Genomic DNA, 24369 nt, shown 5'->3' with positions numbered 1-24369 from the left:
GTCTTCAGGCTAGCTTCAAGAGAAGGGTATTATGTGACAGCAACTGGATACGGAAACACTTCTGCTAGCATCCTGACTCATCATTCATCCTTGCTCTTGCTTTACTAGATACCTTTCGTGGCAGTAGTGACATGGTTCAGTGAGTACAGCATTTCCTCTACCAGTGTGAGGACCTGGGTGCTGTAGCCTGGTCAAGATGAACAGCTTAGCACACTCCTCTAATCCTAGTCCTCCTGAGGAAAATGGATATGGGGAGAGGAGTTGGGGAGAGATGGGCGAACCCTCAGAGCTTTGGAGCCAGATAAGCTGGAAGACTTGACATCCAAACAATGGAGAAGGCAAAGACTGACACTGGAATCTGTCCTTTGACCTCCATGCACACACACACACACACACACACACACACACAAACACACACACAAACCAATACATAGAGTCACATGCACACAACATACCTCATATTCACATTCACACACACATAAACATACCTACCAATACACACACTCACTAATATACACACAAACACATACACACACATAACATGCGCTCATAAACAAATATACACACATTCACACACACACATACACACACACACAACCTCTACCTTTTTACTGTTGTGCAATTCTTTTAGAGACAAAGAATTAATGACAGGAAGTTGACTTACATCTTATTTCTGTTTCTATCTTCCCCTCCTTGACTTCTTATCTGAATTCTAAACATGATCTCCCTATACTCTTAGCTACCACCAGTCTCTTTGTGGAGGAGCCACAGGTATCTAATAATTAAGCAATCACCAGCTTTAGGGAAGCAGCAAAGGAAATAATAATGCACAGAAGTCTATAATCCTAAATTGTCCTATAATCTCTGCCACAAACTGGCTGTCTGGTCTTAAGCTAACTGCATCATCACTTTGGATCGAATTTCCTCATTTGTAATACCTGATTAGTTAATTTCAAAATTGTTTCAACTAAAAGTATAATAAGTCCTTCACATATTCCTTGTCAAAAATTCTACTCCTCCCAGTGGGAATTATTCAATGTCTACCACCTTTTCCATATGTAATGAAGATGTTGCAATATTGTAAGTGTGCCTATCAGGGCCAGGAATGGTGGTGCATCCTTTAATCCCAGTATGTTAGACATAAGGGAAAGTCGATCTCTGTGAGTTCAAGATGATCTATCTATATAGCACATTCTGGGAGAATTGATGCTATATAGTGAGACCCTGTCTCAAAAAACAAGCAAACAGACATGACAAAATGATAAATATCAAAACCACAGGATTTAAAATTGTATGACCCTTGCTAAGATGTCAAGAACATATAGTATCTGTGAGAAAATGTCCAAATAGTGTGCCACCAGTTAATATTTCTTTACATTCTCAATTCATGTAGCTTTCTCTGAAAAGTCCTGTTTGGCTCAGTCTCCTCATGAAGCTCCATGGAATAATAGGATATTATTCAGGGTAAGAACAGAGTCAAACTGTGGCCCAACATATACTTGCTATTTTACTAGCTTGGTGATTTTCAATCTGTTACTTAAGCTGTCTAAATTACTACAGTTTCTGTGACAACGAAATGGAAAAGCAGATACTTGTCTGGCAAAGTATGTAATTTGCATAGAATAATTTCCAGTAGGTACTGGGTTGGTTTTCAAAAGTCTTTCCTTCTATATTTATAAATTACGCTGTATTATACCCCCAATGAATTGGTATTTCTATAAGGTTTATACCTCAAAAGAGTCTCTTACCAGATATAGATATTTAGAATATTGCCTTCTATAACTATAACTTACCATATTGCATTTACCTTGCCAATAACCTAGGCACCATCTTGTATCTTGATTATTCCTAATAAATGTTTTAGGTCAACAAAGGCTTAAGTCAGTTTAAGATGACACTTAGCCAACAATAAATTAGTAAATTCACATGTCATTTATTTTAGAAAAACACAGATATACAAGCACAAACATCTACACATCCACCCAGACACACTTATATGCATGTAAACATTCATGTGTACATGTTTTAAAGGTGCGTTAGTTATAACATTAGAACATATCTGTTCGCTTCACAGGCTGATTCACTTACGGCAGCAACAATGACACCTATCCTTAAACAAGTATCTGGTATACCTGGTCTTCTTAGAAAAGTTTACATATTTATAGAAGAAAATGTGAAAATGAGGAAGAACAACAGCCTTCACCATTCTAAACTAAAATAGTATGTAGCTGGTCACGATTCCTTTTATGTATACATGACAAGATATGTATAACATCTCTATATCATACTGACATCTAAACAGTTTTTAAAGTAGTGATGGGAATAGCCTGCCTGATTGTAAACGCCTATAATCTCAACACTCAGAAGCTGGAGGCAAGAAGATGTACTTAGTTGCAAGCCTGGCGTACATGGTAAGACTCTTCTTTAAAAGTAGTAGTAGTAGCAGCAACAGCAGCAGCAGCAGCAGCAGCAGCAGCAGCAATAGTAAGAGAAATAAATCATGAGGTTGGGAGGGTTTGAAAGGTAGGGAGGCATAAAGAGTGTGGTGAGTATGATACAAACACAGAATGAAGATTTAAAAAAAATCTTTCTAAACAATTTAACAGGGAAGGGTCTTAATGTGTGATGTTTGAACTCTTTCATTTAATCTCTACTTTGTATCTTTTACTTGCTGATAAAAAAAATCTTTTTAAAGACATTTCAGGCTATTTGGCATCCCATTTTATCAAGTATGAAGTCAGCACTGTGGCGTGAGGCTTTTGCTATTTCTACAGTGCATTTTGTATCATGGCTAAAATAGTGACTCTTGAAGCAGAAAAAATGCTCAAATCTGTGTCAGGATGAGTTCACAGGAGTGTAATTAGTTAGGCAAAGAGTACTACAGTTGGAAAGCATCGGGTAAATGCTGACCAAATGATCTTCATAGAAGCCATACCCATTACTTCACAGGAAATTTGCTCAGATCTCACTGTTGCCCTAACACCGGGGCTTATTATTTAGAAAGAAATTCTTGTCACCTTCAGAGATGAAAGCTGCTACCTGATTATAATTTTTAATTGGTGTTTATGTGCTGACTTGTAGCCCTTCAGAGTTCGCTCCTCTGGGGAATTGTTTATGCCCTGTGTCCATTTTTTCCACTAGGGCAGGCTTCCATATTTTATCTACGCTCTTCATCGAAAAGGACCGCATCCTTCAAGTGCTAAAGTCAGCCTAAACCCCATTATGATGCAAAGTAATTGAAGGCGGTTAATGCTATTTACAAATCATAGATCAGTTTTATTCCATCATGGAAATAAAAAGTTACATTCACAATTAAGTCTGTCTGCTCAGTAGAACTCAGTCAAGTAAGGCAAACACTCCTAAATTTTGACTCTAAAACCCGCTCACATCCTTAATGCTGCAAAACACTATTCCAACCTCATTACAAAAGCACCTAATACATTTCTATGTTCGCTTCATTTATTACCTGCCGTAAAGTGGCTGCATATCTTTAGTACTGGTTATGCACAATTAGCACTTGGTGATTGTCTTGTCACCGTGGTCCTTACAAGACAAACTTCCTCAATGCAGGAAGTCAGCTCATCTTCATCAGTCAAGCAGAGCACACAGATGTGGTCACCTGGATACGCCAGGGTTTCAGGATAGGATACGCTCCTCTTCCTCTGACATTTGCCCTGGAGATGCCTCCAACATGGCCACCTCCTGACAAATGCTGTGCAAATCCTTGTCATTTTTCCTTGAGAAACAAGAGAGAAAGAGCTCATTCAAGGATATTTCCCCTAAAACAAACTTCATTCACATTTCGAATTATGGAATACGGAAATGTATTAATTTTATTCAATTCTCACCTTAAATTTTGTTTTTAAATATGTGTTTATTGTATGGATTTATTTATCTTTAGAGTCCTGGAGATTGGACACAGAGCCTTGACCATTCTTGACAGACACTGTATCCCTGAAACATCACCATAGCCCTGCCCACATTTTTTTTTTTTTTACTGATACAGAGAACACTAAGTCTTCCAGTTTAACGATGAAATCCCACTATAGCACATGAAGGCCTTGAACTTAGGATTCTTTTGTCTCAGCCGCCTGAGTAGCAGGCATCACAAGGCTGCATTGCTTGGCCCATACAGAACACCCATATAAAACACCAGGCAAGTGGTTTCATACCTGCAATCTCAGGGATGGGAAAGTAGGGATAGAAGATCTGTGGAGCTGTCTGGCTTACTGGTGTAGCTGAGTATGTGAACTTCAGATTCAGTGGAAGACTCAGATAGGCAAAGAAGAACCATCAAATTCACCACATGGAGAAGACACGAGAATCAGAGAACGATCATTTAAATCCGTATTGTGGAAGGGAAGAAACCACTCCCTCAAGTTGTTCTCTGATCTCTGCCTATGCTGTGATATTTGCACATTTCCCCTGTGACCCCTAAGAAAGAAAAAAAGAAAAACAAATTATAAAAAGGACTTCCAATTTGTGTTCCATGGAATTGAAAGAATGTCCCAAGGATTTCTTATAATTTCTTACTAAAAAATAACAATAAATAAGAAGAAGAGTACTGTAGGACAACCAATGTCTACCTCCAGCCTCCATACACATGTGTGCATTAGTACATTGTCACATACACACAAATATACACATGAACGTGCACATACACACACACCACAGAGAGATGCAGCAGTCATAATAACGTGTGCAGAGCTATGCGTTTTCAAGCAAAGCATGGTTAAAACTGAAATCCTATAGTTAAGTTATACAAATGTCTCCCTTTAAAAAGAAAGAAAACCGGGTTAAAAAATCATTCTAGAACTGATTTTACAATAATTTAATTTTCATTTGGAATTGAAAAAAATCTCTACACTAGCTTAATTTCTTAAATGCTGAAAAGTTCTACCACAGAAAATTAAATAATGACTTTGGAACAAAAGGAGAAAACTAATCTACATGTTTATAGTGAAATAGCTCCCAATATATATATATATATATATATATATATATATATATATATATAAGCATGATATTTCTCTTTCTTTTTTGTGATATTTACTTTTAAAACATTTTCATGGCTAATTTTCTGGTATGTGTGTGTATGTGTGCCACAGTGCATGTTCAGAGGTCGGAGAATAGCCTGGGGGAATCGGATCTCTCTTCCTTCTACCCTGTAAGCCCTGGGAATCAAACTCAGGTTGGCAAGCAGGGCAGCAGCACATTGGTCCTCAGAGCCGAGCAAGCCTCTGGCTCAACATTTTGTTTTCTATTTCAAGGACCAAAACAATGGTAGTCCCCGTGGAAGTTGAGGGGAATAAAATCTAGTTCCTTTAAGAAACTCAATGAGTTCAGCACTGGGGGGGTGGGGGGGGCACGATACAGAGATTCACAGAAGGTCCTAACCAACTTGGTTAGAGCTATGCTGAGGGAACAGACATCTAGCTTTCAAGTTCAGGGAAATAGGTTGGGTCTGGTGTGTTGAGTTTTCAGGAAAGAGCCCTCAGGATACTGGTTGGGCTGGAGACAGAACTCAGTTGGTCAAATGCTTGCCAGGCGGGCATGAGACCTTACAGTCCAGCTCCAAAAGTAAAATAGCAAGACGAAACAACAGACATCAATGTGTGACAAGTGCTTGCAACCCCAGAGCTGGGAAGGTGGACACAGACAGACTCCTGGCCTCACCAGACAGTAGCCCAGCCAAATTGGTGAGTTTCAGGTCTCAGTGAGACTCTGTCTCAAGAAGATAGGTAGATAACAGTTGAGGAATGATACTGTAGGTTGATGTTACCCTAAATACCCACAAACATTTATGTGCACCTACATGAATCATAAACACACACATACACAGAGAGAGAATTTAATATATTAGTTTGAAATTGCAAATATAATTTAAATTTGTAGTTCATTATCTTTATAATTTGTCTTGTTAATGTTAATAATTATTTCATGTTCCCTCTTTTCATTAATTGTTGATATATAATTAAATACATATAAATATATATTATACAGAATATATAATAATATACAATATGATGTATAATATATAATATATATCATTACAGACTGAAAAAGTTGCACTTAATTATACACACACACACACATATAAACACATACTGAACAGTGGAAATGCTAATGTAAAGTTGGGAATACCCCAGGAGGCCTCAGTCAGATACAAAGAGCTATAAGTAACTGAGGAATGCTTAGTCCAAGAGAAATGCTCTTAACCTGGAATAAGCATACCAGTTATGTGGTTATCTAGCACCAAAGGTCAACCCTGAAAACATACACACAAAAAGCATCATACAGACACAACAAATGTGCCGAAAATTTTAAGTACTCTGCCCAAATAGTAAATGGTTCACTCAAGATTTTAGCAAAGCAAGTCAGGGTTTTACTCACTGGAGCAAACGAATTTGGTGAGAGTGTTTTGTTTTCTGACTTAAAATATGCACATATAAACAGATCCAGCAGGACTGAGGTACAGTTGGCTCTGAGTAACTTATAGCAGGATTCAGGATATGGATAGCATTCCTTGGTGCAGAGGGATGGTGAGATGTGAGATATGCTATGACAATCGGGCTGTCAATGGGGAAAAGACAGAAAATCCATTCACGATTGTAGGGACCGGAAGCCTGCCACTTGCTGAATACTGCAGAACAGGGCACTCCGTTCTTTAGTGATTAGAGATGCTGAGTGGGAAAGTAGAGGTGTTGGGAATACATACCAGATTCCCTCTGCCTTTTAAAGTATTGTAAAAACAGAAAGTAGTTGTAAGTAGACATCTCTGATCTTAGAGAAAGAAATAAAATGACTAAGTCAACAATCTCATGTCTTCAAATGCATATTACCGATGGTGGCATCTTAGAACAGAGTTTGATAGTTTGCTCTGACTGAAGGGGTGCAAAGTTTTAGCAGAAATACACCACACCTCGTGGAAACATAGGAGGGAAGATAGCTCTAAGACCCCTATTTTAGAACAAAAGTGTATTGATTATAGTTCTTTTTTGTTTCTCGGGACTCAAAAAAACAGTATGAACTAAGCTAGATTCGTCCTCAGCTGGAAATTAACTCTATTCTTAATTTCAACATATGAATATTAAATTAGTTAATCACCTAATTGCATTTTTTCCTCTTTAGTAATTTATGAATAAGAATAAAACTAATAGAGCTGACCATTCCACAAACAATTAGGACTAAATTACAAGGAAGATGATGAATTTTTTTGTACAAGTTTTAGCCAGACCTGTTAATACACTTACAGCATTTTTATTTTTTAGCAATCATCATGTTCAAAATGTTTTTTTCCTACTAATGTTGAACCATTAGTATAACATAAGAAGCAGATTATATTAGAAATTAGCCTTTCCTAACAAAACTCCAGTTAATTCTTTTGCTAAGCATTTAATACCAAAATTGTTATTTATCTAATTTTTCACATCTACATATGTAAGTGTAGATACATGTTTGAGACAGAGAGTAAATGTGTGTGTGTGTGTGTGTGTGTGTGTGTGTGTGTGTGTGTGTGTGTGTGTGTGTCTGCAGTGCACAAACACTTGTCTGTGGATGTGCAGATGGATATATGTGTGAGCATGTGGGTAGAGACCAGAGACTGGCAGTCAGTGTCTTCTGTAGTCATGGTCTCTCCACTATAATCTTTCACTGAGTCTTAAGTCTATCAGCTTAGTAAAAATGAGTGCCAGCAAGCCTCAGGGATCCCCTTGTCTCAGCCTTCCCACTTCGGGGGTTACAAGCAAACGTTGCTATGCAAGACTGTTTATGTGCTGGGGTTTGAACTCAGATCCTTCTTCTTGTGTGGCAAGTACTTACCACCTCCACAGCCCCTATATGGGACAATGACCATCTTAACTGAACATCCATGGTCTTCTAAGCACAGGTGCCAGCACTGCTTACACTACTGGGTAAGCTAGGTGTGACTGGGACACTTTTAAACCATGTTTTATATAATGTTTATAGATAGATTGAAATGTACATAAAATATATTTCTGTGGTTGATAAGAAGTTAGAATTATTTTAATATTTTAATGTGTATTTCCTTATTTTTAGACGTTTCATCATTCTATTCTCTGTACTAATATAGAATATGCCACACACATCCAATCAAAGGCTTACAATAAGGGCACAAGGGAATACAATAATCTGATTCATCCCTCTAACGGCAGCATTCAGGAGGTTGGGGCCTGATGAGTTTGTATGTGGGAGGCCATGCTGACCCAAAGACTAGCTTAAGCCTAAGCAGCAGAGTGAGTTTCTATTTCAAGAAATCAAGACCTGATAAACAAATAGACTTATCTTCACTCTTCACTTTGTGCTGGCCAGGACAAAAGAACTGATCAGGGATCCACATAGAACTGAAGGGCCTTCCGTTCACCATATGCATCCAAGCGGTGGAAACCCAAGACAGGTGTTGGGCACTGTAGGAGCCCAGGATATGCTGGCTTGCTAGGTTGGATGCAAGGAACAAGTTTGATCCTGTTACATATGTGCTTAGCTTTAGCTGCTAGAAGGTGACAGTTTTATACACATTCCAGCCATTGTCATACATATTGGTTTCCGTTCCTCACTAAACCCTACAGACAGACTGATCACATAGAATGAAAAGCTGAAGTTTGACCCTCTTTGCCACCAGTGGAAGGCTGGACTCTGGATACTATCCATAGCAGGTTGCTTTCCTGCTTTCCCTCTGCTTTCCAGAGTGACCTCCCTCAAGTTGCATACTGCGTCTTCATCTTTCTAACACTGAACTCAAGTATGAAAAACGTATTATGCACCCATGCCTGCATGGGATATGTGACAACCCTGTGACTGTGGCATACATCCATTTGTGTATTTGGGCACTGGGTGTATGACAGAGGCGGAATGTCACACCAAGTCCTCAGGACCACTGTTTCTTTTACTCACTGTGACAACCCTGACCTTACTCACTTACAGAAGAAAATGCTCTGACTTATAGGACTCTGAGTGGAGAATGGCAGGGAATTACAGGAAAGGGCGCTATGACATACACCCATCTCTGTATATGATGGCTAACAGAATTTGGGTACCTGAACAAAAGTTAGAGATAGTGAACATTGAAAACTATCTCCAGATAAATTTCTTTATAGTAAATCCAACTCAGTAACAGCAAAAACACAGGAGTGCTTTATTGAATGCATTTATTCAGATATAATATTTTATTATTAACAAGCTAAAATTAATTTCAGCAGTAATATAAACTGATTTTCGTGTGCACTAATAAAATACATCATAAATGCTGTCTCATTTAATTTTACACAAAAGATAAAAGTCAAATTTGTGCTCCTAAGGGTTATCCAAATGAAGGAATATTTTCATTTATTCAATATGTTTTCATGGTTACAATAGCTACATAAACCAATTTATTAGACATTGCTGTTTAAGTGCAATATTTAAAGCATATAGGCTAAATCTGGGGGGGAGGAAAAGAAGAAGGAGGAAAAATATATTCAAAGTACCAAACTTAAATGTGCGTCTTGTCCAGTAAGTGCAGCTGCAAACAAATCCAGGATTTCAAGACCAGAGCTGAGCATCTACTTTAAACCAACATCAGCAGCAGGCAGTAATCCTGGGGAAAAAGCAAATTCCACAAATAAACAGACCAATTTTCCTTTAAGAGGAGAGCTAATTCTTTTCAATCTAGTTTTTTTATTACACTATTTTCCCCCTCTATCTACTTAGCTGGTATAAGGGATAAATTTCCAAAGCTGCCTGGATGGAAAATAAATAGATTCACTGTTTGTCTAGAATTCCAATCTTTGCAAATGTAAATCAGTCCAAGTGCCCCTCATTTAAACCTTCAACTTTGCAGAGCATTAAAGGGTGGCTTCCACGATGCAATTTAATCCATCCACTAAGATTTCTGCCAGAGCATCATTCTGAGTTGACTATCTGATAAAGAATGACCACCACCACAAAAGGTCACAGGGTCAGCCTCAATAATTACAAAGAGTTGGTCTCAGTCAACTCTACTAAACACCGCTGTTTGAACTTTAAATTGCTACATATATATGCATATATATGTGTGTGTGTGTGTGTGTGTGTGTGTGTGTGTGTGTGTGTGTGTATACACAAATCTGGCCAGAGTTAGTTTATTGTTAAATGTACTGAAAACAGCACAAGTATTTATTTCTGACCTTAATTGTGTCCGGAGTGTTACCCACTGGGAAACTATATAAAAAGTGTATTATTAAGAACATTACAGTCTTGCACTTTAAACAGTGTTTTATAAACTAAGATGCATAATTAGCTGCTGCTAGGTGGTTTTATTTAATCACATCAACATTAAGAAGTTGATCCAGGTTACTCTCTTTGGTTTAATGAGGAGCACTCCAGGTAGTGATGTCTACTGTCATTTCCTAACTGGGGAATCTGCCGCAGAGTAAGATAGCTCAGGCTCAGGCTTACACTCGCCTCTTCCACTGGACAGCAGGCATGGGACCATGGACTTGACCAGTAAGAATCTGTGTTGTTTTAATTTTTCTCTACTGCAGGTATATATGGATCAAGGATTTCTTCTCTTTTTTAAAAAATAGAAATATTTATTTCATGTATATAATTACATTATAGCTGTATTCAGACACACCAGAAGAGGGCATCTGATCCCATTACAGATGGTTGTGAGCCACCATGTGGTTGCTGGGAATTAAACTCAGGACCTCTGGAAGAACAGTCAGTGTTCCTAACCGCTGAGCCACCTCTCCAGCCCCAAGTATTCCTTCTCGCCAATGTGGTAAGGAAAGGAAAAACTAAGAAGGGAGGAAAGGAGGGATAACAACGTGGGTGCCGAAAAATTTACCTCGCCGATCCTAGAAAATATGCATATATGAAGGTGATTTTAGACACTGTATGCACGTGTGAATTAGCCAAATAAAACAATTTTAACTTTCATGATGAAAGTAACTTCCCATGACAGTCTTTCGGATTTCAAGTAGTCTTAACACACTTTATTCTTTTTCTTTTCAGATTTTGTGTCGGAGACAAATTTTTCTTAAAGAACAATATGATTCTTTGCCAGACAGACTACGAGGAAGGCCTCATGAAAGAAGGCTATGCACCCCAGGTCCGCTGAGCCCGCAGCAGCGTCTCCCCAACAATGCAAAGCACTACATCCTTTTATCTTTTTTGCTCACGTGTATATAAGAATCAATCGACACAGGAACCTGCTGAATAGGGTAGCGGTAGGTGAGCAGGATGGCCATGTGGAGGAGAAGGTGGACTGCATCTGTATGTAGTGAAATTGCCCCCGTTCAAGAGTTGAATGTTCATTATTAAAGAGAGAAGTAATGTATATATTGCTGGATTTTTTTGCCTGCCATTCGTTTTTTTGTGTCACTTGGCATGAGATGTTTATTTTGGACTATTGTATATAATGTATTGTAAATCCAAAGCACAAATGTAATACAGTTTTATTGTGTTACCATTTGTGTTTGGTTTGCTTCTTTGTATTGTTGCATTTAGTACAATCAGTGTTTCAACTTACTGTACATTTATGCTTTCTGTGTCTGCCAGCTATTTTCAGCGAGCTGTACCTTTCTAGTAAGAATTGAAGAGCAAACCTCCACAATGACACACAGATGAAGCAAGACTATCGACGTTAGAAAGGCAAAAATAAGCAAGTAAACAAACAAAAAAGCAGTTAGTGACATCTGCTTCTTACGGCTACAACAGCTTGGTGTAGCGCCGCGTTCTTGTCATAACCCCCTATTTTCAGGGGGCTAAAGATCAGCTTTAAAAAATGATAACGATTTCAGCTTAAAGCACTTTCGTTTTATGCCAACGTGAAAAGTGCCATTCTTAAAATGACTTTAAAGCTTAGTGACGTCCTCCAATGTCCTTTACCGAGCTCCTTACCATCACTATTAGATTTATTCTACTTTTGTTTTTCCAGCCACACGCCCTATTTGAACTAGTGCCTTTGGGTAGCATGTGAACAACTTCCAAAGGGTTATTCTAAATGAGAACGGTATTACCCCAGTCACGACATAATTTAAAAGTTTTCAACTTCTTGTGTAAATGTTGTCCAGATTTCTCCCTAGGAGATGAGGGCTTTGTGTCCGTGGTTAATGAGCTGATGGCCCGGAACAGGCTTGAGGGTGCGTCTCCTGAAGTCGGGATGCTGCCCACTGAAATTCTGATGGCTGAGTCGCCCTGGGATCTGCTCACAGCCTTGGAACTGTCTGTACAGAAACCGAGAAGAGAAGTAGAGAGATTGGTAAAAAGTTGAGAGCTGCTTGGTGATGATGTATTTCGCCTGCCATTTACTTTAATCTTTAAAACACTTTGAATTTGCTGTCACACTTCCTCGGTCCCTCCTGATCACTGCCATCTTCCAACTCAGATTATGTAACACTTGGGCTAAAATCTATCCCCTTTATTATTATTATTATTATTATTATTATTATTTCATTTTGTTTTTTAATGGTGTTTCCCCCTTATTTAAATGATAGCTGATGAAGAAGAATGTTCTAGAAACAGAAACTGTGGGAAATGATTACTTAAATTGCAATTAAGGAAATAAAACCAAGAATACAGCTTCCTCTTCTGCTCACACTCTGTTCATTTTGCATTGTGCAGTGAGACCACTTTGCAAACCCACTCCATACAGACACAGTGTACCGTATTTGCTCCCAAGAAAAGTCAACACTGCGGTTTTACTTAGTTTGTTCTCCATTGTTGTACAGGAAATATCTCCCACTGTTACTTGTATTAACCATTTCCCCAGCCAGTGTCCCTGTTACAGATGGTGATTAAATGCCATCCCGACATTCTTGGTCTGGGGCCAAAATCTAATCTGAAATCGGTGCTGGTGTGGCTTTGAGTCATTTCGAAGCATGAGTTTATTAGGAGAACATATGAGGATCTTAATGTCACCTTTTGCAGAAACAAAAGGTTCTGTAAAAATTGAATAATAAGCATATTTTGTAAATGCCTCATTGTGAAGAATGTGAAACTCCCACATGCCCAAATTCGAGGTAGAATGAAGAATTGCAAAGCTGTCCTCTTGTGGTCCGCAAGACGATCCTCACTGCTCTCTCAGCCCCACAAACTTGCTTTGTGATTAGCTATGACAGTAAAATACACAAAACAAAACCTGGAAGAGAGAAGATACAGAGGGCGGGTGTGGGGGAGATGCAAGCAAGAAGTAGTTTCTAATACACAGCCCTGCTAGTTCCTGCTAATAGTTATTTAAGGTTTTACATAAAGTCTGTCTACATATTTTTCAAATGATCCTCAGTTTTTCCCATCAAAATGAGTTTTCAGATTGTCTCTGACAGGTCAAAACGTGTGTCGGTGGAAACAAACTTTTCTCAGTTTCTGAAAGCTCTTCAGCTATCCTTGCCTTGCCCAAACCAAACAGGATCTACATTGCTTTGGCTTAATTTGGGGGGAAATTGTTCACCTGGATTAAAAGCTAAAGCCTTAATCTTTTTTGATTATCTTTAATCTCCATGAAATTGTGAACCAAGAAAAGGGGTAATTTTCCAGCTGTAAGGTGTTTCCCAGCTACTTGGCCACAGTTAGTAGCATTTTTTTTTGACATGAAGCATTAAGTTAGTTTTGCTGAGAACTCGGGGCCCCTGATTTTGCCTCAATTCTTCTCTTTGTGTTGTGCAGCCCTTGTGTCATGGTATCTGATGCTGTGGTCAGACGCCTGCCACAGTTTTGATTTCTCAGGCTGGGGAAGTTGTCCTCCTAGCATCTCTGCAGGCTACTTCTGACGAGGGGCCAGTCAACCCCCATCCCACCAGCTTGCTCAGCTTAAGGGACGACCAACGTTTGTGACTTCACTTTCATCTTGCTTAATAAAGATCTGGACTCTTTTATTATTATTATTTTTTGTTTAATTTGGATTCATGTTTACAATCAATCACTGTTGATTGCGCTTAACTGGCAAAGACGAAGGTGGTCTGAAGAAAGCATGTGCTGTCCACAGGAAAATGCAACCTTATGTCCCTCTCTAAACCCAAATCCCAACAAGCCTGAGGAAGCCATAGCAGCTGCTCCTTTCCCTGAGACTGCTGGAGATTCCTGAAGGAGGAGGCTCTCTGCCATTGTACTTATGTGAGAAATAAATAAAATTGTCCGAAATGAATTTCTGGCTATGATTTTTGTGCATGTCCATATATTTTTAGTGATCTTGCTGAAAGTGACTGTGTTGCTGCTGTCAGCAGACAAATTTCAAGTTCTCTATAAAGAGAATCAAAACCATAAGCTCCAGTAAACACTGTTTTCAGGGAAGACACGTGGCACCTGGGAGGTGACAATGGAAGTTCTGGTAAGACATCCAGCCACAAACAGTTCTCTTTTAACTATCACGTTAGGCAGATCGCTCTGTGAATCATCACTTAAACCGTTTCAGAGAAATGTGGCAGGCCAAACATGCTTAGTGTTCATTTCAGTAAGTTGCAAAAACAATCTGCATGTTTATTGTACTAGGCCATTAACACAGAACACAATTTAAGCAAAAGCCTTTCCATCATTACTTTTTCTTAAAAATACCATTATACATGATTTTTGTTTTACATGTGATTTTTAACTCCATTCAAGGTTGTAGGAAACAAAGGATTGTGTGAGTCACTATTTCGTTGGATTTTACTGAATGCCTACTGTGTGTCAGGCCTTACCTTGTGTACTTGGTTACCTACTGACACAAGGAGACAGACCTCTGGTACCTGTCCTTTAAATATGTCTTTTTGAGTGTTAGCACTCATTTTCAACTTACCCATGATGAGCACACAAATATGAATCGCTTCTTCTAACGACTCAGCATGTCATTGGTGTGAAAGACTCAGAAAATATCTCAAGTAATCGATGTGTTCAGAGAATTATCTCACCCGAATTACTCATTAACTCAATAGCACATAATAAAAAAAGAACATCAATTAATTAATGAGTCACCCTCAGATTGCTTTGATTATTACTAAGCTCGGTTGAAACATTGGTTATGAATAGAGCTCTCTCCTTATTCATTGTTTGCAATTGGGCCATTATTTGGCTAAAATCAGTTTCATATTTAGCACATGCCTGTAGATAATTGTGTGATTAGTATCATAAATGAAGAATCGAGAGTGCCTGCTTCTTGTAAGACCTGGGAAAAAAATAAAGAGTGTTCATTTTCAGTACAGTTTTCTTTGAAGCCGGGCTCTTAGAAGAATGTTATCTTTCTAAAAGAAAAAAAAATGCAGCTTTGCATCTAAAATGAAGATTTAGGGCTTCCATATTGCACAGGGTCTGGGTTAGCTCTTAAGACACTTACAGGTGAGTCTTACAATGCATTTGCATATATGAGATTTAATTTCAATTATAGATCCACACAACTAATATATGCACTCCCGATACCAGATTTAGAAATGTTTTCTAATGCTGAGATGAGTCAAGGTGGATTTTTGATAACAAAAAGGAAATAGGGGAAAAAAAGAATAGACCAACCAAATATGCTACAAAGTCACAAACAAAACTTTCTCAGGCATCTTGGTAAATGCCATTCCAGTATGCTTACAGAATAATTACAACAGTTCCCCTAGGTAAGTGAGAAACATCTGTTGGTAACACATAGCAGGTGTTAACAGTTACACATACTGAACTTTTAAAAAATGTTTTTAATTAAAAGAATCTTGTTTTGTGAAAGGAGGAAAAATATGTTAAATTCAAAGATATTCCTGTTTGAAGCATCCAGATCACGTTATGCACAAAACTGTAGGGCACGAGTCACCTGCATCATCTGCGCTTTCTATTTGGCTCAGATAACTGCAATCAGTACTGAACTATAATTCATCACACTTTTTTACACAGTTGGTATTCTGTATTCTGGTCCAAGGAGTTACGCACTCATGAAATTGGTATGGCAAAGCTAATGAAAGTATATTTGGGTTTTATGGACAAGGTGGCTGCCACTAGCTAAACCAGATTGAGTGGGCACAGTACAAAGAAAAGAGAGGAGCCAGAGACATCAAAAAACAGGGAACAAGTCCATTTATGATATGCAACATTGTCTTATGATGCCATTGAAGAGCTCTTAATCAGAGAGGAACATTTAGTGAGCAACAGCATGAACCAGATGGCTTCCTGCAACCTCCAGCTGCGTGACATAAGTACTATGATGCTGGCTTTAATGATTTTTAAAATATTTGTTCACTTATTAGTATAAGATTGGTTCTTTCAGTATTAACCAGGCATGCAGGTACTTGGTGCCACACCAGATTTGCTCAGGGTCAAGTAATGAGATGAGCCAGAGGTCCTAATTAGAGGCCCTGAGGCTTACACACAGGGTTTCTGGATTGCTTGACTAGTTTCACTTTCCAGGTGGAAGTTGATATCTTATTGTTATCATTATCATTACTGTATTTGCAGCCTCTAGACATAACCAAGAGCTCCCAAGTAGTGTCTATACATGAGCAAAATTTTCAAACATTCCAGAGTTAATGTTGTTATTAAGGGAAAAAGTGGAGGCTTGGGGCTACAGCTCAGTTGGTAGAAATGTCTAGTATGCACCAAGTCTTAGGATCAATTGTCAGAACTTCATAAACAGGCCATGGTGGTACACACCTACAACCACAGCATTCTAGGTGCATATAAACTATCACAACGTCCACAAGTCATCATTGGTTACACAGTAAATTTGAGTCTAGCCTGGGCTATATGAGACGATGTCCTTAAAAAAAACCCAAAAGAATAGGAAACAGAAACAGAATATATGAAAGAGGAGGAGAAGGGAAGAGAAAGAGGAGAGGGGAGGAGAGAGGAGGAGGGATGAGGAAGAGGAGGAGGAGGAGGAGGAGGAAGAGGAAAAGGAAGAGGAAAAGAGGAGGAGGAGGAAGAGGAAAAGGAAGAGGAAAAGAGGAGGAGGAAGAGGAGGAGGAGAAAAAGATTTAGAGCAAGAATGATCATATTTTTCAGGTAGTTGTCTCTTTGAAAATTCTTTCAAAAAGCATATGAAGGCTTTTGTTTGAACATGTAGAGTCCCCATATCAAGAATAGAGGGCCACTTAGAAGAGCATTATTGAGAACAAGAGGGCAGCCTAGGTCAACAATACATGTTGAAAGAAAGCACCTAATTTGTGTACCCAGATAAACATGCTACAGTAACAGAGAACTATCCCAGTCTGAGAAACTATAAAATGTGGTTGAGTCTATTGCAATTATTTCATGCTTTGTGGACCTTTGCAACACAAGATGTGATGTGAGGTTCTCTGGAATAGCAAAGTGGGCCAAGCTAGGTTTGAATCACAGAAGCTCTAAGGATGCTGGGTCCAGACCGATGCCAAGCACCTAAGGATGTTGTCTCAGAATTGCAAAAGCAAACTGCAGAGGATCCACAGATATCATAGTGGATTGTTACTCATTGCCCAGAGAAAATGCCTTACTCAAATGGACATGTTACTACACAGACAGCCCTGATAAGGCACTCCGGTTTCCACAACACCACATACCTGCTGCCTGCCACTCCTACACTCAGGACCACATGGTGGAGTCACTTTGAACCTGTCAGTCATACTATAGATTGAGTGATTCCAATAGGAGCTTGAGCTTCATGCATATTCCACAGTTTGGGCACAAGAGCTTAAACAGAATGGATTAGAGTTTTGATAGACATGGAGAAACATGATTAAATTGAGATGAATATTTTACAAAACTGGAGAGGTGGCTCCATGGATCATATCACTTACTGCTCTTGCAGATGACCCAGAGGGTGGCTGAGAACCACCAATACGACCAGTTCCAGAGAATCTGATGATACCCTCTTCTAGCCTCCTTGGGCCCTTGAAGGAAAGTGGTAGACATAAACTCGTGGAGATAAACATATATACATACAAAGAACAGGAATAAATAAATCTTGAAAGGATTGAAGGAAGGAAGGAAGACAGACAGACAGACAGACAGGCACATAGCTTTCACAGGCAGAGTTTGGCAGACTGTCTCAATCTTCCTTCAAGAGACAATACCTCTTCTGGGCATATATCCAGAAGATGTTCCAACTGGTAAGAAGGACACATGCTCCACTATGTTCATAGCAGCCTTATTTATAATAGCCAGAAGCTGGAAAGAACCCAGATGTCCCTCATCAGAGGAATGGATACAGAAAATGCAGTACATTTACACAATGGAGTAATACTCAATTATTAAAAATAATGAATTTATGAAATTTCTAGGCAAGTGGATGGACCTGGAGGGCATCATCCTGAGTGAGGTAACACAATCACAAAAGAACTCAAATGATATGTACTCACTGATAAGTGGATATTAGCCCAGAAACTTAGAATACCCAAGATACAAGATACAATTTGCAAAACACATGAAGCTCGGAAAGAACAAAGACCAAGGTGTGGACACTTTGCCCCTTCTTAGAATTGGGAACAAAACACCCATGGAAGGAGATACAGAGACAAAGTTTGGAGCTGAGACAAAAGGATGGACCATCTAGAGACTGCCAGACCCAGGGATCCATCCCATAATCAGCCTCCAAACGCAGACACCATTGCATAAACCAGCAAGATTTTGCTGAAAGGACCCTGATATAGCTGTCTCTTGTGAGGCTATGCTGGGGCCTGGCAAACACAGAAGTGGATGCTCACAGTCAGCTATTGGATGGAACACAGGGTCCCCAATGGAGGAGCTAGAGAAAGTACCCAAGGAGCTGAAGGGGTCTGCAACCCTATAGGTGGAACAACAATATGAACTAACCAGTACCCCCCGGAGCTCGTGTCTCTAGCTGCATATGTATCAGAAGATGGCCTAGTCAGCCATCACTGGGAAGAGAGGCCCCTTGGTCTTGTAAACTTTATATACCTCAGTATGGGGGAACGCCAGGGCCAAGAAGTGGGAATGGGTGGGTAGGGGAGTGGGGGGGGGGGTCTGGGGGACTTTTGGGATAGCATTTGAAATGTAAAAGAAGAAAATACCTAATTAAAAAAGTAAATTAAAAAAATTTGCATTCCTTTAAACTGTGTTCAAATATTTCATACAGGAAACATTTTACTAAGGCTCAAGGTGGTTTAAAGCATATATAAAAAAAGAAAATGTTAAGTTTCAAAACAAAAAAAAACAAAACAAAAAAAAACCAAACAAACAAAAGAGACAATTCCTGTGCATTTTTTAAGGGACCTGTAGTTTAGTGTGGAGAAAAGCAGACACCAGAAGCCATAGAATTAGATCTGAGGCAGCTAGTGACTGGTGGTGAGAAAATATGTGTGCAAAATAAAGAGTTCAGTTGCAAAAAGCTAGATAACTTTATGAAACCACACACACACGCTCACCTAAATATAACACACTCATGCACACATGCACATATTTACACACATACATGTATTAATACACACACACAAATGCACACAAAGGGGCACTGCCATGATTAGTTCTACGCCAAGGATAATATATATAATTATATATATATATAATTATATATATATATTCTGTTTGAGAGCATTTGGGAATATGCTTATATGCTTGGTACTATTTTTTATTCTCAATTTATTAAAAATAGAATTTTACGAAATACAACCTTTCAACACTTTTGTAGGTCACTTTTGCAGCTAACAAAATAAACCCTGTAAATGTAATAAGTCAACCTTGGCCATGTCTACCTTGGTCAGAATCTTAATCCAATTCTTCTAAACATTTCAAGATTTCTGTGAACTAAAATCAGACAAAAGTTTTCACAATGAATTAAGAAATGTGTCTCTGCATTTAAAGCCACAGCAATCGTCAACAATTTAGATGAACATCTCTACATTCTTCTTCTGATCTTGCAGAGGCTTCATTAACAGGTGGGCTTTCACAGTGTAAGAGTTCAGTTTCAAGGGGAGATCTCTATAGGACCTGTGTTGACTGCACAGATGCCATCTGAGTCAGCAGAAATGTTGTGCCCTAAATGATTCAAGCTCAAACATTAAACTGAAAAACAATACGGTGGCTAAATTTTCCCTGTTACATTCTCTAGAATATTTTAAAGTTAAAATCTTTTCCATGGGTTATAATTTCCTGTGACTCATTGCCTCTTCCTCCCAAATTGATATGCGTGTTCACATTGTTGGAGTCTTATGATGCCATTTTAGTATCTCATTAGAAGGTATGAGACCATTTAGAGATTCTTATCCCCTAAGAAATAAAGACTAGAAACTATGCAGTCAAATTTCCTATTAGGACATTTTGTGAATCCCTCTTCTCCCACAAATTATTGGACCATTGGATTGATTGCCATGCATTACCAGGCATGTTCTTAGCATCCTATGAGTTAACAATTCTCTACATGCAATCTTTTCTATTTAAAAATGGAGACAAGGGCTAGGAACTGTACCACTTACCTTTTAACACAGTACTCAAGAGACAGTGTCAAAAAACCAAAACCAAAACCAAAACCAAAACCAAAATCAAACCAAACCAAAACAAACCAAACCAAAACAAACCAAACCAAACCAAACCAAACCAAAACAAAACAAAACAAAACAAAACAAAACAAAACAAAACAAAAGCAAAAAAGGAAAGGAATGGGAGAAAAAGAAAACACATACACTTCTTTTAAAAAGAAGACAAAATATAATTTCTTTTTTACTGTGTAGATAAATATACACTCAGTAGAAAAACCAGGACTCATATCCCATTCCATATAACAACTTTTATATTCATTGTTTTACAAACACAGTTTCTACAATTTCAAAGACCTAGATACATGTAGGTACATTCAGTAACAATTATCTCCAAGTATTTGTGTTCTGGTGATGATGGTGGGGTTCCACACAGGATTCTTATTTAGATCTCAGTCAAGAGGTTTGTTTTAAAATACAATGCCTTCAGAAAACCAGGGAACCAAAGATACAAGATGTCTTTGCAGTGGGCACAGAGTAGAGGGGTGCAGGGCAGAAAGGTTGAGCAATTGGAGCAAAGGGAGCTGGATCTGAAAGTTTCAGAAGACAAACTCACTGGCTATAAAATAGCAAGAGCAGAAACCACTTGTACTGGGGCTGCACTGGTGTTGAAGAGTGTTAGCTGGATACTGAGAAGATTATCATAGAAAAAAATAAGAAATCAAGAATGGAAAAGGAGACCTACTCTCCACATGAGGATTTTCATTCTCTCTCAAGGGTGTTTGACAAGTTCACACAAGTGCTGTGCTTTTACCAGTTTCTGAGAACCTCCATCATTTTTAGATAAAATTGATTATTTCTTAACTCCAAACACATTTAAATTTTAGAATTACTTTGCGGGGGGGAGGGAGAGAGAGAGAGAGAGAGAGAGAGAGAGAGAGAGAGAGAGAGAGAGAGAGAGAGAGTGTTTGTGTGTGCATAAGTGTATTTACTTATATACCACAGAGTATGTGTAGGGGTTAATTTTTTTTAATTATGTTAAAGACAACAGGTGGGCAACTCTTTCCTCTTTTCTTTCAAGCTGTGGGTTCCAGGGATCAAACTGAGGTCATCACTCATGTTTGGCCACAAGCAACTTTACTGACTGAGCATTCTTGATAGCCTCAAAATACAGTTTTATTCATTCCAATGAGAACTTACATTTTAATGCCCCCAAATCCACTTTTAAGAACAAACAAATAAGCATCTTTTTTAAAAATCAAAACCTCAGCTTAAACAGCAGACACACTAGAATCTTGCACACAAAATGTGAATAATTTCAATGGTAAATTTGCCATCTATAGAATGAAGTTAGCAGTGTCTGAGACACAATGCTTCATTGATGCTTGAATGCCTGGGTCCCCAGGATGCAGTCACTGCAATGCCTGGTACCAGCATTTACAGTGTTACTACCCATCCCTCTCTGAGCTTCTTAAGTGCTATCTGCTTGTATCCCACAAGACAAGAGTGAGTTAGAAATAACAATGCATAAGACCACATAGGCAGAAGGTTAGAGAATTCCTTCTATGAGAAATACTAAATTCCAGAATGGAAATTGAGTTTGGAGACTCTGAAAACAGTCTTAGCTCTGAGATGTAAGACTTTCTCTCTCTCCCCCTCTCTCTTCCCTCTCCCCCTCCTATCCCCCCCCCTTTCTCTCTTTGCTTCTTCGGGTCTCAAACATGTGAGGTGATTTTGTTTTTATTTTGTTGCTTTTGGGTTCTCGTACTCGAGCCTAGGGTTTTTATGGGTGCAATTTCTGTTTCTAGTATTTAGCAAAAGGAATAAAATAATGACCAGGTCCATATAATCAGCCATCTAATTGTTAGTTCTGTATTGTGATAATTAAGGTTGATTGGCCACTCAACAGGACCTTAATCACCTAGGAGACAAGCTGAAAATCGAAGACCTGCCTAATGTGGACCTCACCAATCTGTGTGCTGGGATTCCAGACTATGTAAAAATGAGAAAGAGAACTGAGCAGAAAGACTAACCACTCTCTCCCACATGACAGTGGACACCACCATTCCTTCCCTGACATGGTGGACTGTCTTCCCCTTTAAATGTGAGCCATAATGGACTGGCTTCCCCTTTAACTACCCACATCACAATAGTCACAAATAATATAAAATACCTTGGTGTGACTCTAACTAAGGAAGTAAAAGATCTGTATGATAAGAACCTCAGGTCACTGAAGGAAGAAATCAAAGAAGATCTCAGAAGATGGAAAGATCACCCATGCTCATGGATTGGCAGGATCAATATAGTAAAAATGGCTATCTTGCCAAAAGCAATCTACAGATTCAATGTAATCCCCATCAAAATTCCAACTCAATTCTTCAAAGAATTAGAAAGGGCAATTTGCAAATTCATCTGGAATAACAAAAAACCTAGGATAGCAAAAACTTTTCTCAAGGATAAAATAACCTCTGGTGGAATCACCATGCCTGACCTAAAGCTGTACTACAGAGCAATTGTGATAAAAACTGCATGGTACTGGTATAGAGACAGACAAGTAGACCAATGGAATAGAATTGAAGACTCAGAAATGAACCCGCACACCTATGATCACTTGATCTTTGACAAGGGAGCTTAAACCATCCAGTGGAAAAAAGACAGCATTTTCAACAAATGGTGTAGGCACAACTGGAGGTTATCATGTAAAATAATGTGAATTGATCCATTCTTATCTCCTTGTACTAAGGTCAAATCATAATGGTTTATTAACCTTCTGGATAGGAAGCTATAGAAGGTTTTGTAATTGGTACTTAAACAGTGAGTCCACAACTCTGGTTGTGCTTACAGAAGACCCAAGTTCAGTTCCTAAGACCCAAATTTGGATGCTCACAACTGCATGTAACTCCAGCTTCAAGGGATCCCACACATACATGGCCTCTGTAGGCATTTTTCTACACACACACACACACACACACACACACACACACACACACATACACACACACACACACACACACACACACACACACACACACGACCTTGAACACATATAGAACAAAACTTTAAAAATATTTTCAAAGGTAATACAGCATAACAAATGTCCAATTCCAATTTCAGGAAAATTTGTTCCAACTGAAATGTGCATGGTAGACTATGGGGTGTTTGTGGTCTTCTCAAGGGGTCTCCATAAAAACCAATGAAAGATGTAAGCACCCTGTCGGCACAGCAGATGTTGAAGAATACAAAAACAGGAAGCAGGCCCTAGCATGCAAGCCCTAGAATTACAGAACACCAGGCATGGTGGTGGTTCCTGCTTGTGATATCAACTCTCAGGAAGTAAAGGCCCATGGATTAGAAGGTCTAGTGCATCATTAGCTACATAAAAATAAAAGCCAGCCTGGGCTACATGAGACTCCATCTCAATAATATGTGTAGGGGTACATGATAGTTGCCTGAATATACCAGGGAAAAGAGAGATGTGTCAAATGTTCTCTATCCTAAATTCTCTGAGCAGGGTTTTGGAAATGACTCAACAACTAAAAACATTTGCCGCTCAAGCTGGACAGCTTGAATTTAGAACCCATAGGAAAGGATGTGATGGTGGCTTCTATAATCCCAGCACTCCTGTGGTGATACGGAAGGAGACAGGAGAATCAGCCAGAAGCTTAAAATACACAGCAAAGAAATAACGTAAAAACCATGCCTCAAACAAGGTGGACAGAGAGAACCGACTGGTAAGGAATTATCCTCTGACCTCTACATGGGCACCACACCAAACAAATAGATAACTCTGCGTTTATAAGAGTGTCAGGAAAATATAACAGAAATAAATGCTAATAAACAGACTAGCAGGCCTTTTCATTTCATTCATTCAATACCTGTTCATCTGTCATTCTTACCACCAGCCCATGGAACATTCCCAAGAAAAAAATTCATGCCATAGGACTGTGCTGCATCTTAATGAGGATGTTTGATGCCCCTGTAGCAGACGGAAATCCTCAGCAACCATTGGAGACATTCTGCACATTTATCATGAGCGTTA

General features: G+C 38.9%; 1 protein-coding gene across 17 annotated transcripts in view; it reads left to right on the top strand.

Annotated features, from left to right (window-relative positions):
• The window catches only part of Lmo3 (LIM domain only 3), a 219289-nt gene extending 205167 nt beyond the window's left edge, over positions 1-14122 (top strand). For 12 of the 17 annotated variants that reach the window (XM_030255087.1, NM_207222.3, XM_011241131.2 and 9 more), the window contains one exon: positions 10993-14122. In XM_030255087.1, the coding sequence (XP_030110947.1) occupies positions 10993-11098 (106 nt within the window). In that variant the 3' untranslated portion in view covers positions 11099-14122. Of the gene's footprint in view, positions 1-1393; positions 2050-2074; positions 2221-10992 lie in introns of those variants that run through there. The other 5 variants (XR_868844.3, NR_151449.1, NR_151448.1 and 2 more) reach the window with 5 other exon arrangements.
• The last annotated feature ends 10247 nt before the right edge of the window (positions 14123-24369 follow it).

The sequence above is a fragment of the Mus musculus genome, chromosome 6 (assembly GCF_000001635.26).
Source record: "Mus musculus strain C57BL/6J chromosome 6, GRCm38.p6 C57BL/6J".
NCBI classification, from domain to species: domain Eukaryota; kingdom Metazoa; phylum Chordata; class Mammalia; order Rodentia; family Muridae; genus Mus; species Mus musculus.
Note: the sequence above shows the minus strand (reverse complement) of the source record. Positions and strands in the feature narration are given on the sequence as shown.